Raw genomic sequence first — 15,214 nt, 5'->3', positions numbered from 1 at the left:
TCGATGTCCATCTCCATAACCCAACATACAATGTATTTGTTGACTGGCAAATGTCTGGTACATCTCCTTTTGGTTAGTTTGAATAATTGTTGAGGCTGCTAAGGCTATAAACGCTGCATTTGCTACATTTAAAAATATAAAGAAATTTTAAGTAAATTTAATCGAAATTTTAGACTTACTACAAAGGCTATTTTAACTAAAACAAAAACTATAACCTTTATCAGGTTTAAAGTTATCAGTACTTAATTTAAAACGCTTTTAAAAAAATGAAACGGTCAGTTTAAATTCCGTTTTATAAATAGCTTGGCAGAAAACTAGATTAATTAATTTTACGCCAAAAACTTACCTGCATACATGTTAGAACCCCACTGATTAACAAAAGCAAGTCCACCAGGTGTTCTCGGTAGTTCATTAATCGAATAATTCAGATAAGATTCAACCCTTTTTGTATAGTTTGCTCGCCCAGTAAAATTCGATAACAACACCTAAAAATTAAAATGTAAGTAAAATATTTACTCATTTCTTTACCATAAAAATTGTATAGATTAAATTAATGTAAAAATATGTGAACTTAACTTACCTGTATGCCTACTATTTTATTATCCCATGAAAACTCGATTTCGTTTTTATCCAATTCAAAAACCTTGTATTTATTTTCGCATTCCACTATATATTTACGTCCTTTAGTAGCAGCATAGAGCCACAAACAAGCCCAGACTATTTCGTCTTTGTACCCATTTTTGGACGAATATTTGTTCGAAGCTTGTGGTATTGTATAATCATATCTACCCCTGTTTAAAATAATTGAAAAAGTTAAACATTTTAGAGATATGTGACAATTATTATATTAAAATTAGCCATAATATTTTATTTATTATTAATTAACCAGCACCGTGGTATGGTAAAAAATACACTTGCTACACTACATGAGGTCATGGGTTCGATCCCCACTGCTATCACACTATGGCGTGCTTGACCAAAGTGATATAGTATCACAAACTGCCAAAGGCAACTCGAGACTTGGTCGGGAAAACTGATGTTACTCTATGTTTAGGTCGTGAAGTCGATCTTTTCACATTGAGAATAAAGATAAAAATAATTAATGCTCATGACTTTTAGAATAAAAATTTTATAAATGTAACGTTTTGGCCTTAAAAAACAACAATTGTTAACCTGAACTTGTCTGCAAACTCATACAATTGTCTTGCGTGAATCAGCAATTTTCTTGAATAATAAGAATCAACATCTTGAAATAAAATTGAGGCTGCAGCAAGAGCGGCAGAGGTTTCTCCTGCAATGTCACTGCCAGGGTTGCGAGCGTTTATACGAAAAGATTTTCGGTCGTTTTTCATTTCTTCAGGTCGCATCCATTCTGTTTGATCGGGGATTTCTTCGCCAACCTTTAAATAAACAGTTTAAAAACAGGTTTGTTATTTAATTTTTATAACAAAAAATACAATTAAATACCTTGTAGTACACATGAACAGTAATAAATATCATGCTAATCATCGTATGATTCTTTTTTATAATACAAGAGCTTAGTGGATGATATATATGCAAGTATGTAAAAACATTCATTTAAAAGCCTTTAAAAATAAAAAATTGACCCTTTATTTTTATATTTACACGCTACTTACTTGTGCGTAAAGCTCATACTTCGAGGTGTGTGCTTTCACAAAATAATCTGTCACCCATCTTAACATATTAAGTGCATTGTCCCATTCATTTGCCTCAACGTAAGCATCTTTGTACAATATCATTCCCCATGCTAATAACGTTGCTGATGATGCCATAGGGTAACCAAACTTAATACGCCCTGAACCTTAATCAAATTAAGAGTTTTAGTAAGCAAACAGGTTAATATTGCCCTAAATTTTATATTAATTACAGTAAATATTGTTGAGGTACCTTCATACCATCCCCCAGTAAGGTCATGACCTACATCACATCCATCTCTTAGTCCAGAGGCCCCTCTCCATGAAATGCGATTGTTGTTGGATTTTTTTCCGGACCGTTGAGCTTCGTAGAAGAGAATTGATTTGTGCAAAATCTCATTGTAGTCAAATTCTGTCTCAGCTAAAAAATCAATTAATTAGATCCATTTCGAAATACAATAAAAACAACAAAAAACACGAATTATACCTCGCCCAGTTGATGGTTTAAATTCTAAATTAGTTTTCGAGAAGACTGCTGGTAGACTACCATAAAGGTCGTGTTCACATCTTAACGACCACTCATCTGCCACAGTTCTTGCATTGTCTGATGAGGTAGTAGGTATATCATTGTATGAATTGGGCAGTTTGATTGGTTTAAAAATGGGAAGAGGTGAGGCAAAGTTGCGAGATAAATCAGGAACGTAACCATTATTACAAAACATTGCAGTTGCTAAAAACAAATAAAGATGTAATAACAAAAAGTAACAGAATATTTGTTTTGCATTTGTGGACTCAACATAAAGATTGTTGCATCCAGCAAAGTCATAACTAGAATATCTGCATAATGATACAAACAAAACAAATTGACAATACCTTTTGGTGTACCAGGACCTTCACTATTTCCAATTAAATAAAATTGAAGTCCGTTTACAACATTTCTCATCGCCGGAAGAGATTGCAAAATCCAAACATAACCATCTGCAGTATGACTTATTGATGTTGCTTTCCATACCTAGATAAAATAAGTAAAATAATATACATTTTAAAGTTAAATAAACCTTTATATATTTTTTGAAAATGTATAGAGTTTACCTAACTTTGTATATACTATAGAAGACTTTTTTAAATATACAATGATGCACCGAAAAATAAGATTTATCTTTTTTTATTTACCTCAATTGCAGTTACTGGTTGGTCAAATATAAGCTTAACAGACCAAAAATTTGCTTTTCCTTGTATACTAGAATTAACCACGACTTTAGCGTTAAATCTTACACCTTTGTTTGCCTGGTAAGCTTTATGGGTTACAAAGTAGCCTTCCTTTATTCCAGTTAAAACTAAGAACAATAATTTTTTTTTAAATTTGTCAGAAGATTAATTGCAAAATAGGATCATGAAACTTACCAATGCAATCAATTTTTCGCTGGGTTGTCGTCTGCACAGTTGTACTTGGAATTGTGGGTGAAGCTGGAATCTCAAAGTTGCAGGATTGATCAGTTAATGAATGGTCATACAACCCAGAACCAGCTAAAAACAAAAATTAAATTAACATCAAAGGCAATGTACAATGTATTTATAGTAATACAAGAACATTTCTTACCAATATAATTTGATCTAGCCGAATTAAGTGGCATTTTTTCCACGATAAATGTGAACTTATAATTAGGAATTTCTGATAGGTCATAATTATGAGCCTCGTTGAGAAACAAAGCTGAAGAGCGGTCTTGGGAAATTGAAATAATTTTTGCATTTCTGCTTGTCAAGGTTGCAGTTTCAGGAAGAGCACTATTTAATAAAAAAAAAATTATTAGTTTACACAAAATTATGTATTTTACAGTATAAATCTAGGCTACCTAATTGTTTAAGCCTGACTTAGCCTAGTTTTAGTTACTTTAACAGGTTTTAGATAAAAAAGTATAAACATTAAAAAGCTAAGTTGCAAAAATTTGTTTTAAATACTTACTTTTTAAAAACAACAAGTATAGCCCAGCCCTTATCAAGTAAATGTGATTGTAGAATAGTTAATCTGATCAAAGCGCCAGTTGGCCAATCTTCCAATATTTTGTTATAAATTCGGGAAAAATTAGGCACACCGCATCCTTGTAAAAATATACTTTTGGCCAGACTACTAAGAGAGTCTCCTAAAAAAACTAGGTTTAAAAATCATAACAAAAAAGTTTTATCCCTAACAAAAATTAAAGCGTTTTGTTTCGCCTTTGCTTGCAACTATAGCGCTATAGCAAGTCAAGCTGAGCGGCATTAGTGCATTTGGTAAAAACGTTGGTAAAAGCCGGCCATTTATTTATGGGTTTAAAATATTACCAATTAACTAAGGTACATTTTTTTGCATAAATAACGACATTTTTACCATAGTTTTGGGTTTGTAAATCTGTCTTTTCAACGTCAAAAGATTCGATGAAGTCGTTTGCAATTCGAAGTTGAGCGGTAAACGATGTGTCCTTGTTATCACCAGTTGTGTTTACCACAGCTGGCAATGTTGTTGGAAGGTCGGTATAAGGTGTATATATCCTTTTGTCACTGATTATTGGAAACAAACCTAGAAATGTTTGTATGTAATTAGATATAAAGTTAAAATAAAACACATTTTGGACTCCGCATTGCCCATGTTTTTGTTTTGAAATACCAATACCACAAAGGTAATTTTTTTAAATTCCAAATCAATGACTTACCTTTTCCAGTTATGTTTTTGTTACATTTATCTCCATCACAGCACTTATAACAAACAGAAAAACTTTTGCCATCTGAACACTCGTTCTTGTTCTGTTGAAGATTCATACATGCTCTTGTTTGTTTGCAGGATTTACTAACGCGAATAAAACCATTATCTTGACGTACTTCGGTAAGGCATGATGTCTAAAAATCAATAAATTTATTGTTTTTTTTAATAGGTATGCATGTTAAAACATGCAACTTTTTGCCTGTGCAAAAAAATTAAGTGGTTTAAAAGTGTTAACGTATTAAAAATATTTTATATTTGATTTAGTCTAAAAATTGCAAAGTATTAGCTTTATAATTAGATTAAAAAAATCAACTTACTGCAGATGGACAATCCACAATTTCCGAACAATCTTTATTATTTGCTACAGAATTACACTTGTAGCATTGTAAGCCTTAAAAAATAAAATAATTAGCCTAACTTCTACGTTAAATAGTCCTACATCAAAATTCTGCTTAATTGTCTTACCTTTTGTTGTTGAAAAAATACACACAACAACTATAAATATAAGATTTAAAGTTTCTTGTTTGTTATTAGTTCGCATTTTAAAATTTTCTTAAACACAACTTGCTGCTGCAAAACATTAACAACTAATGCGTTTTGTTTTGTGCGGCGGGGCTATATGTTTTAAGTAAGGAGCATACTAATGGACGACAATGCAATAGGATACGAACGTTTTAGTTAACTTAATTGGTTTGGTTTTGTGTTTCATACAATTTATTTAATCTGCATATTTTGAAAAAAAAATACTTTTTTGTTTTTTATTAAATTTTAATTGTCTTAATGTAATTTTTTTATAGAAACTATTTGTTTGTTTATATTAAGAGCATAATAAGGTTTATCTTAACGGGTTAATTTTAATCATAATTACCTAGTAAGGTAAATACCAATTAACGCTATTATCTTACTTAAGTATACCTTATTAAATTTACTTTGAAATACAAAACCTCTTTAAAAATAATTTAAAAACAACATTTCTAAACAAATTAAAACCTCAAATTTAAAAAGGTACTTTTTTAGAACTACAAATAAAAGGAGGCTTTTTTTAACCTAAGTTAATGTTTTTTTATTTATTTTTAAGTTTAAGAGATACAAAATTAAAATATAATAAAAAATCACTCGATAATTTTAAAAACAAATTTTATTACAACGAAATCACACAAAAACTTCAGAATTTCACCAAAACTAATAGTTTGATAATGCATTTTAAATCGAAAATGGGCAGTACAAACTAAGTTTAAAAATTATAGGATTAATATAAACTTAATATTTTATAATGCAATTATTTTAAATACTCTTTAAACAAACCAGTTTACAAATTAATGTTATAAACATGCCAATAATAAAGCAGCAAAGTCCACACAAAAACAAGTCCAAAAATGTTTTTTGTTAGTATTTAATTAAAAGTCATAACGTTTTTTAGAAAAAGAACAAAAAATAACAAGTTAGTAATTTGGTCTACCTCTGAATTCTCTGCTAGTATTAGGTTGATGTAATCGAGGTGGTTGGGAGATAGTACGGCAGTACTTTGGGAGACTGGCTCTAAGTTCTTCCAATGAAACTTCATCATCTCCTGGATGCATTAATTTACAATTTGCCGAAATTTTTGGGCCTGATTTAATTGTACTTTCGGACTTATTTGCCTCAGCTTGGTTTTGTTGTATGATTTGAGCTGCTGGAAATAAGGGTTTGGGACCTGAGTTATCTTGCGAGGGGTCACCTTGACCACCCTGTTCACTACTATATTCAGACGACCCCCCATTCGGACCCATATTAGAACCCATTGGCCCCATAGGTCCTCTTGGCCCCATTGGTGGGTACGGTCCCATCGGACCTCCCATTGGCCCCATCATACGTTGGTTGGGCCACCTCATGTTAGGTCCCATACCCATGGGACCCATCATGCCCATTGGTCCCATTGGGGGCATACCCATCATATTCGGCATACCCATACCCATTGGAGGCATCCCCATACCGGGAAAAGGCATTTGCCCTCCCATCCCAAACATGTTACTTGATCCTTCTTCCTCTTCGTCATCTTCATCTGAGGAATCATCATCTGTTTTTCTTTTTTTGTTTTTAGGTCCTCCATTCTCCTTGATCTTTCTTGCATGTTCTTCCTGATCTTTTTCCGGGATTCCTTCCATCCCGTAAATCTCAATTTCGACATTGGTTCGACCTTGAACTGAGTTTGGAACTCCGGCGATGTTTTCCTTATGAACCTAAAATAAAGAATTCGGTCTTACAAGAAGATTAAAAAAAACAAGAACAATTTTGTAAAGATTTTTGTTACATATTGACTATCTTATGAACCTTATTAAGTTGCAATTAATTTTTTAAGCTTTAAATAAAAAGTTCGGTAATTTGCAATATATAACAAAATATCCTTAGGCAAATTTGTTCTTATTGTGCTTACATTGTGAAAATTATATCACTTGGTACTGTACCTTTGAGGTACAAACCTGTTAAATCTGTGAAGATAAACATTGAAGCGCGAATCATGAACCTGCAAAGTTATACTAACTACTCGGCATCAAAAAGCTGTTAATTTTTATTTTAAATAGTACTTTAGTTTTGTTAAAGTTATTTTGTTGGTAATAAAGACTAAAATGTCACGGTACCTTACTTAAGATTTCAATATAGGCAAAGCTGCTGAAATGTTGAACCAATCAAAAAAGTAGATAAAAAATTAATTGCAATATGTATAGGCTATACAAATGTTTTACTTTTAGACATTAATGTATTTAAAAAACCCACACAAAACATTAACTAACACTGGCATAAATATAATGAAATTAGCTTACTGTTTTACTTTTCCAAAATAGCAATTTCCGTTTTTGAAATAACCTTTAAAGGGTAATTTAAACGAAACAAATACATGTGTAATAAAAAAATCCCTTTAAAATAAATAAGAAGCTAAAAAATATTTTGCCAAAAAACGATCGACTAAAATTTGAGTTATAAAAACGCAAAATTTAAAAATAGCATCCACTTACCTGCATGCAGTGGATGGCCAAGCCGGGTCCCGTAAACAGCTTTTTATGACATACATGACATTTAAAATGCTTAGCTTTTTGATGTTGAATCAAGATTTTCTCGTCGTCAAAAATTCGATTGCAGTACCAGCACCATGGCTTAATTGGTCTTTTCTTTTTTCGGCCCATCGTTGACTATAATTTTGTGCTTTTTAGACAGGACAAAATACCTAATTTTACGTTAAAAATTAAGGGACGAGGCTTAAAACGATGGAAAGTATGTATTTTTAGTATTTCTTTTATCACTATTTTAATCACAACGATTCATGCTAATTTATTATATAAATGAGGATAACCGTAAGACTTTTTTTAAGAGACTGAAATTAGCATTCCGTGTGTTTTGTTATAAATTATTTGATCTTAAAATGTTGATCAATTTTTTTTCATAATTTGTTAATCAAATAATAGTTAATTTTTCGTGCCACAGGCCTCTTAAAATTTTTGACATTTTTCAGTGTTTAAATTCTATAATAAAATAGGATAAGATATACTTAAAAATAGGACTTACATGTTTAAAGAATTAGTAAATCCTAAAACCCTTATCATTCAAAACTAATAACGTTGGGGGTAAACCAAGAGATAATTTTCAGTAAGTTATCCAACTTTTATTTGAAATCTATTCATTAGTGGCAGATTAAATATATACATCAAAGTATAATAAGGTGTAGTCATGTAAACAAAGAAATTAGTTTTAAAAACTACAATCAACCCTTTTGTACTACAAAGAAATTATATATGGTTAAGCAACAAAAAAACCCGATTCAACAAAAGACGTAAAAGGCAAAAAAGCAAATAAAATGACAATACATTTATATATCAATTGCTAACAAGATAAATATTTCAAAGACTTTGAATGGCTGATTTGTATTTGATTTCAACATATATTTGCAAGTGTGGTTTAACATAACATAGTGTGTGTAATGGCAAATAAAGAAAATTAACGTGAAATCTCAATTACAAAAACCTTATCTGCACTTTAACAACTATTTTGTTTACTATATTGCAGTTTTTTACCCATTAACTTATTAAAAACACAATATTTTGATTAAAATAAAATGATTATATTACTCTGGGGTAGTTGTTGCAGTGTTTCTGTAAATTATTCCATTTGAAGTTACCCCATTTGTTGAGGTCAAGTTATTGTCTAAAACTTCACTGTTTTCTTTTTGCTCCAAAATGTCGCCATCATCTTCCAGATGCAGATCTTTCTGATCTTCCTCTGCCAAATGTGGAGCTTCGTTTTTCATCTCATCAACAAAAGATGAATCTTCTTCCTCTACAATGTCATCCAGAAGCGAAGCATCCGAGTCTTCTTCAGAGAATTCTGGATTGAGATTAAAGCGGACTTTTTTGAGAGGAGTTTTCTGGAGGTAGTCATCTTCGTCTTCAGCAAATAATTCTCCCAATTCCTTCTGTTTTTGTTTTAGGTAAGATTCCTTGACTCTCATTCTTTTAAGTTGGCCATCCCTAAAAGATTTTAAATTAAAAAAATGAATACAAACAATAATGATCTTAAATAGCAATTATAAACCTATAAATTAATAATATTATAAAAATTTTACCGCAACATAAAAAATCTGTTAAATCTAAAATTGCTTTTAACTCACCAAGCACAATCAACTAATCCTCCTTTTCTGACAATCACAGATTTAACTCTGCTTGCAAATTCGATTGCATTTTCATCCGGGTTACGTGTCATAGCTGGCAAATACCACACATCAGCTACAATAGCCCAACTTGACATTACAACAAGTAAATATTGGATCATTCCGTGTTTAGAACTGTTCCAAAATGCATCTCCGAACCAGGGGTTGTACTAAAACAATAACAAATGTAGTGTTAAGGTAAAAAATTACAAGCAAAAATTGTAACCAATTATTTTATTACTCACTTTTATAGCAACAGGGTATATAGTGGTTGGTATTTCAAAAGAACCTTTCTTGAACATCATAACAGAGGTGTTGTTTATGCAAGTGCCCTCGGGAAATAGCAACACTGGGAAATTGTTTGGGTCGCTAACATGCTCCATTATTCTTTTTGACACAAATTGTCGATCTCTGGTCTCTGAGCGCTCGAACCAGACGTGTTTGGTTGCTTTTGACATGGTTCTCATTAACCATCCTAAAATTAACCAACAATAATCATAAAACTAACCGGACTATAAAATTAACAAAATAATATTTTTTGTTTAAAAAATTTATATATATATATATTTAGAACTGGCAGCATAGTGTAGTGGTAAGAACACTTGCTACACCACCATGGGGTCAAGGGTTCAATCCCCACTGCTTCCATGCTGAGCGCCCTTAAACAAGGCGCTATAAACTCCTGCTGAGCCAGCACTTAATCAGCAGCATAGTTACCGGGCAATTATAATCTATATAGTATCCTAAACTGTTGAAGGCAACTCGAGACTGGGTCGAAGTAACTGATGTTACTCTATGTTAAAGTCGCGCATTCGACCTTTCCACATCGAGGATAAAGGTATATACAAAAAAATAAAAAAATATATATATATATACAAAATTTAAGCAAGAACTAATTGAGATATATATTTTAAAAAGTTTTTATTCATAAATTTGTTCTATTTTCGAATGATTTTATTTTAAGCCTTACAATTAACATTAAAAAAATGCTTTATTATAAAATACTGCCTAACTTAAAATCATCAAGTGTAAGATAAATCAAGTGTAACACAATAAACTTAAACTACAGTTGTATCTACTGAAGCATTAACTGACTATAAATATACATTAAAATATCACACAATACCCCATAAATTACCGTTCTCACCTAGAAAACCACCATGTATTTGACCTAATATGGCATAAGGTCTATCCTGCATAAGCACTGCTGCATCTAGTGTGGTTGTATGGTTGGCAACACAAATTCCACCAGATTTTGGCATATTTTCTCTGCAAAAAAAACAATGTTTAAGCTTTATTTAAAGCAAAAATGTAATAAATTTGCACCACATAAAAATAGGCATAATAATTCAATGTGTTATAAATTATGCACAGAAACATAAGATTTACATGGTTTTTAACTTTAATGTTTAAAGCTATTTTTATTCATTAAATAATTTAAATAACCTGTCATGGTAAGTTATAACAGCTGAGAAACCTCTACAAATTATTCGAAATCCAACAACATTAACATAATAGGCCATCTTTTTCTTAAAGCTAAAAACAAATTACAAAATTAAAATATATACAAAAAAAGATTTTAAAAAGCCATGCGAAAGGTGCATGGAAATTCTTTTTTAGGCATAAGTGTACTAGTCAATATAAAAAAGGAAATGTGATATATTCCCACATGGCTTAAATGTGCACCACATAAGTTGACAAAAACAAAACTGGAATAATTTAACTTACTTTGAGTCCTTCATAACAGTTAAGGGTAACATTGTAGCCAATAACCAAGCACAAGCAAAAAAAGTGATTAAGATTCTGAAATAAAATGAAAATTGCTTTGTTAATGTAAAAATAAATATAGTAAACAATCTAAAAGATTTAGCATATATTTAATCCTTTTGTTGTCCTTGTATACAAAATTTGTTTTATTTTTTGTAACTTATTTAAATCTAAGCATGTAAGTACAATAAGATTTAAGTTAATTAAAATGTATTTAAAATTTTAATCAGTAGCTAATACCTGAGAGGCAGGAGAACGCAATATCGAAGAATAACTCCACAAAACCAAAGTATGGAAAGTCGAACACTAGAAAAAAACATGAATTTTATCATTTTTTATACTTTAAAATTAAATAGAATATAATTTGTGGTTTGCGGTTATCTATGTAAAGATTTTAAAGCTTTTTTTTTCAATAAACAGATATGAATAAAATGATAAAATGCATAGTACCTAATTTTTAGGACATTGTTAAATTAAAAATCTATTTAAAATATTGTTAACATAAAAATTAATCATTTTAGATGGTATATTTATCATAAAATGACGTTAGTTATATATTGACGTTGTATAAATGTCAAAGTGTACGTGAAAACCCCAATTATCATGCAATAAACACTGCAAATACACAAAAAGTGAAATGTGTCCAACATTTTTAAATACCAAAAATTTAATTACTTCCTATTCTACAAATAGTGCCCAAAAATCAAAATTAAAAATGCCAAAAACTAAATTATAATAAATTAACAATTTAGAACCATCATAAAAACACTTTTATATATCTATTTTTAAAGATTTTAATTGTACAACATTATGTAATATAATTTTCTTAATAAGTATGTAAAACATCAAAATTAAAAAAAAGTACTAGGTCAGTGTTAAACCATAGTAAACAGTAATCTTTGGACTTTAGACCAAGATTAAATGAGAAGGTTGTAACAAGCATGACAAGTTAGATTTATGTCTTATTGCAAAACTCATACAAATTATTACTGTTTTATTGTCAAACCTTGAACATTGGTTTAACAACAATAAAGTTTAAAGGCAAAATAAATGTGATTCAAATTGTTTTTGAATTTGTTGTGTGTTACCAATGACAGTTTAGCCTATTGATGTAATAACACCCCATTGAATGCGCATTTCACAAAATTTTTTTTGCAAAAATATAAACAGATTTGGGAATTTTTAGGATAATGCTATAGTGAAGCCAATGCCTACTTAATGTTATTAATAGTTACAAAAAAAAATTTACAAACAACAACTTACATGCTGATAAAACACTCTATTATCACACAACACAAACATGCATTTTTACTAAGTCGATCAGTTTAAATAAATATTTGAATAAACGCTAAAGAAAATTCATGCTTTTAATGTTTAACAGGTATTTTGACAGGTAATATAATTACTTAGTTTTAACTTTACTGGTAGGCCAGAACAGTTTACATAATTTTTATTTTTACTGGTTCGTTGCACACTAAATAGGCACAACTTAAAGCCACTAATATGTGTATAAAACATATAAACCGCAGAATATATTACCTACAATTTGTCTCGTGCCATTTTCCATTGTAAAAACTAATTCAGGCAAAAATGAAAATTGGTAATTATTGAAAATGGATGAATTATTTCAATTTTGTAATTATAAAAAATAAATTTTTTCTACAACAAAAATTAAATCAAAATTACTTTGAAAAAATCAAAATTATATTCAACTAGGCTACAAATTAAAAAACTAGAAAGTACACACTACATTAAATTTGATTAATAAAAATAAAAACAACCAAAAAAATAAAAGTTTATAATAAATAAATACCTGATAAAGTGATAATGAAAATTTGATCTTGTTAAAAGATTCCAAGATGGAAGTTCTTCGGCTCTAAATCTTTTGGTCACCTCATCATCAATAACAGCCTAAATACAATTAAAAAAAATTAATGTTTTTTTTTAATTAAAAAAACTGGAAACAGTTTGTGATAAAATGTGTCAATCAAAGATAATAACTTTATTTTTTCTGTTTTATAGGTATATAGTGTAAAATGTTTAACGAAATAAACAAAATTTTGGGTTTAATAGTTTATATTTAATAGCCCACTGTCAATGTTAATAATTAACTTTGATAAATATTTAATTTGCTAAAAATGCATAAGACAACATGCAAAACTTATTTTTAATTTAAAAGTCTAGTTTGCAAACAAAAAAAATGCCTAAAAACACATAAAAAAAATATCATTTGTTTATTTTAATTAACCTGAACAATTAAGAATTAAGGTCAATAATAGAAAGAGAATAAATCAATAAAAAGACGAATTAAAAAGGTCAACAAAGTGGCTTTTTAAGAAAAGTAACAAAATAATAATATAATAAACAAACATTTTTTTACAAACTAAGAAAAGCATACTAAAAAAAATTTTAATACAATAGGCCTATTTAAAAAAAAATAAAATTATTAAATTAAAACCATTGTTACCTCGACTCCACTTTTGATAAGGTAAACAACATCACTAAGCTCAAATTTTTTATGTTGTTCATCAACACAGTTATTTAAACTTCCCATCCTATTTATTGAGTTCTCTTTTTCAATTATATCTGTAAAAACAAAAAAAATTAAAAAGTTTGTTAAAAGAGAACACAAATCTAAGTGAATTAAAATGATTTTATTGAAACAGTGTTAACGTATTTTAACTTATTTTAACTAGGCATTCAATTTTTAAAAAAATACAAATATTTTTTTCATTTAGTAAATTTACTACCTTCAGCCCCTGATACAAGAATTATTTTATTTTGAGATTCCTCTGCTCTTTGTATGCGAGCTGTTCCCCACTAAAACATTTGAGTGAGTAAAAAATAATTCAAAAATAAAAAGGCATTAAGATTGAAAAATCATTTTAATTTCAACATAAAAACATTAAAATACAGGCAACAAGCAAAATTTAATAGGCCTAATAAATATATACACTCTAGCTTAAATAATGCTTACTTGAAACAGTCTCATTAGCAATGAAATATATAATCTTCTAATTCCTATTTGCCTCCCAAGAATTGCTGGGACAACGACCAATAAAAGTAAAAAAAGTCCGGCATAGTAAGATAATTTAAACAATGTTGTTAAAGTCGATATTACATCAGTAACAGCCATTTTTAAATTTTGTTTTTTGCTCTGTACACCTTTAATAAAAAATTTAAAATGTTAATATTTAAAAATTTGGGTAAAATGACGTAACAAATTGCTATTTTGATCGCTTAGTCTATTTTCCATTTTTTTTGTTGTAATCAAACAAAAAACATTAAAATACTTGACCAAATTTATCATAGCTGCCATTTTTTCAACCTGCATGTTTATTTTAACAAAAATAAAACTACCTACGCAGTTTGCCAATTTCTCTTACAAATATATATCACGCCAAATTGTAAACAAAAAAAAAACAGCTGACTCAATTATTTTTTCCAGTGTTGTCATTTTATTTTGTACCTTTTTCTAGTGTTGCCAGTAAACATCTGTTACATGTTTTGTTTTAATTTATCCCCAACGTTAAAAGGCCATTTCAAAACTATAAGGTAAAAGAAAGATATGTTAACTAAACCAGTCTGATGTTGCCAGTGTATGTTTTTACATATTAACATTGCCAGATAATTAATAGTTTTGGGTTAACTTTTTGCTTAACAGAAGTTACTATGGTTTTCAGCGTGATACTCAAGGACTATATGCCAGGACAGCAAAAGTTTTTGTATTTTTTTTTAATTTGTAATCTAAAATATTTTAAATAAAACTGCTGATATCTCAAAAAGTTTTTAAAATTTAAAATGTTAAAAAAGAAGCACAGTTTTATAGTTTGGTTAAAATGTATTAAATTATCTTTTTCTAATTAAATTAACCTTAACATAAATATAACATAATCAAATAAAATACAAGTTAAAAAGACTACATACAACATTAAATTAAATAACACATTAGTACTAAACAAATACATATAAATAATACGCAAAAAAAATAAAATAAACATTTGTTCACATAACTAAATTAACTGACGAAATAATAAAGTTTTTAAAACTTAGTGCGAAAAAAATTAAATAATTTGATTGCAAAAAATAATTTCAACTAAAAAACAAAAAAGTCAAACATAAATTGTGTATAAACACGTTAAAAATATCTTTTTTATACTTGATTTAGCTAAAACACATGATTTTTTATTTTAAAATACTGTGACTGAATTGGTATTAAGTTTAATGTATTATACTGACAACTAAATAAAAATTTAAAAGTATTTTTTCACAGTGAAATTTAAAATAAAATATTAAAACACAAAATACCATCAACCAAAAAAACTAATAATTTCAACTCTACTATTTATGAAGACTTTTAGGAAGACAGTACTA

The 15,214-nt window shown here is 29.0% G+C and overlaps 2 protein-coding genes across 3 annotated transcripts; both read right to left on the bottom strand.

Moving 5' to 3' along the window:
* Positions 1 to 5,590: 5,590 nt before the first annotated feature.
* On the bottom strand, positions 5,591 to 7,626 carry LOC145744612 (uncharacterized). Its single transcript, XM_082562505.1, has 2 exons — positions 7,389 to 7,626; positions 5,591 to 6,614 (listed from the first exon to the last, which is right to left on the bottom strand). The coding sequence occupies exons 1-2, from the start codon at positions 7,554 to 7,556 to the stop codon at positions 5,838 to 5,840; spliced, it is 945 nt and encodes a 314-aa protein (XP_082418631.1). The 5' UTR covers positions 7,557 to 7,626; the 3' UTR covers positions 5,591 to 5,837.
* A 390-nt stretch (positions 7,627 to 8,016) lies between these two features.
* Positions 8,017 to 14,191, bottom strand: LOC145746370 (glycerol-3-phosphate acyltransferase 4-like). 2 transcript variants are annotated; one of them, XM_082564640.1, is made up of 12 exons: positions 13,818 to 14,191; positions 13,591 to 13,660; positions 13,308 to 13,426; positions 12,654 to 12,751; positions 12,380 to 12,415; positions 11,081 to 11,146; positions 10,802 to 10,876; positions 10,520 to 10,609; positions 10,221 to 10,342; positions 9,319 to 9,548; positions 9,035 to 9,243; positions 8,017 to 8,894 (listed from the first exon to the last, which is right to left on the bottom strand). In XM_082564640.1, exons 1-12 carry the CDS (start codon positions 13,974 to 13,976, stop codon positions 8,492 to 8,494), a joined length of 1,677 nt encoding a protein of 558 aa, XP_082420766.1. In that variant the 5' UTR covers positions 13,977 to 14,191; the 3' UTR covers positions 8,017 to 8,491. The 2 variants fall into 2 exon arrangements, with proteins under 2 accessions (XP_082420766.1, XP_082420767.1); XM_082564641.1 differs by lacking the exon at positions 12,380 to 12,415.
* Positions 14,192 to 15,214: the final 1,023 nt, after the last annotated feature.

Source organism: Corella eumyota, chromosome 3 (genome assembly GCF_963082875.1).
Source record: "Corella eumyota chromosome 3, kaCorEumy4.1, whole genome shotgun sequence".
Lineage (NCBI taxonomy): Eukaryota > Metazoa > Chordata > Ascidiacea > Phlebobranchia > Corellidae > Corella > Corella eumyota.
The sequence above is the reverse complement of the archived record's forward strand: the minus strand, read 5'-3'. Positions and strand labels throughout refer to the sequence as shown.

What these genes read in the sequence shown, in the direction of transcription:
- LOC145744612 (XM_082562505.1), bottom strand. Translation starts at nt 7,556, where the DNA reads ATGGGCCGAAAAAAGAAAAGACCAATTAAGCCATGGTGCTGGTACTGC. An exon ending in TGGCCATCCACTGCATGCAG is followed by an intron (nt 6,615 to 7,388) that starts GTAAGTGGATGC and finishes TCTTTATTTTAG; the next exon opens with GTTCATAAGGAAAACATCGC.
- LOC145746370 (XM_082564640.1), bottom strand. Translation starts at nt 13,976, where the DNA reads ATGGCTGTTACTGATGTAATATCGACTTTAACAACATTGTTTAAATTA. An exon ending in TGCTAATGAGACTGTTTCAA is followed by an intron (nt 13,661 to 13,817) that starts GTAAGCATTATT and finishes CAAATGTTTTAG; the next exon opens with TGGGGAACAGCTCGCATACA. An exon ending in TCTTGTATCAGGGGCTGAAG is followed by an intron (nt 13,427 to 13,590) that starts GTAGTAAATTTA and finishes TTGTTTTTACAG; the next exon opens with ATATAATTGAAAAAGAGAAC.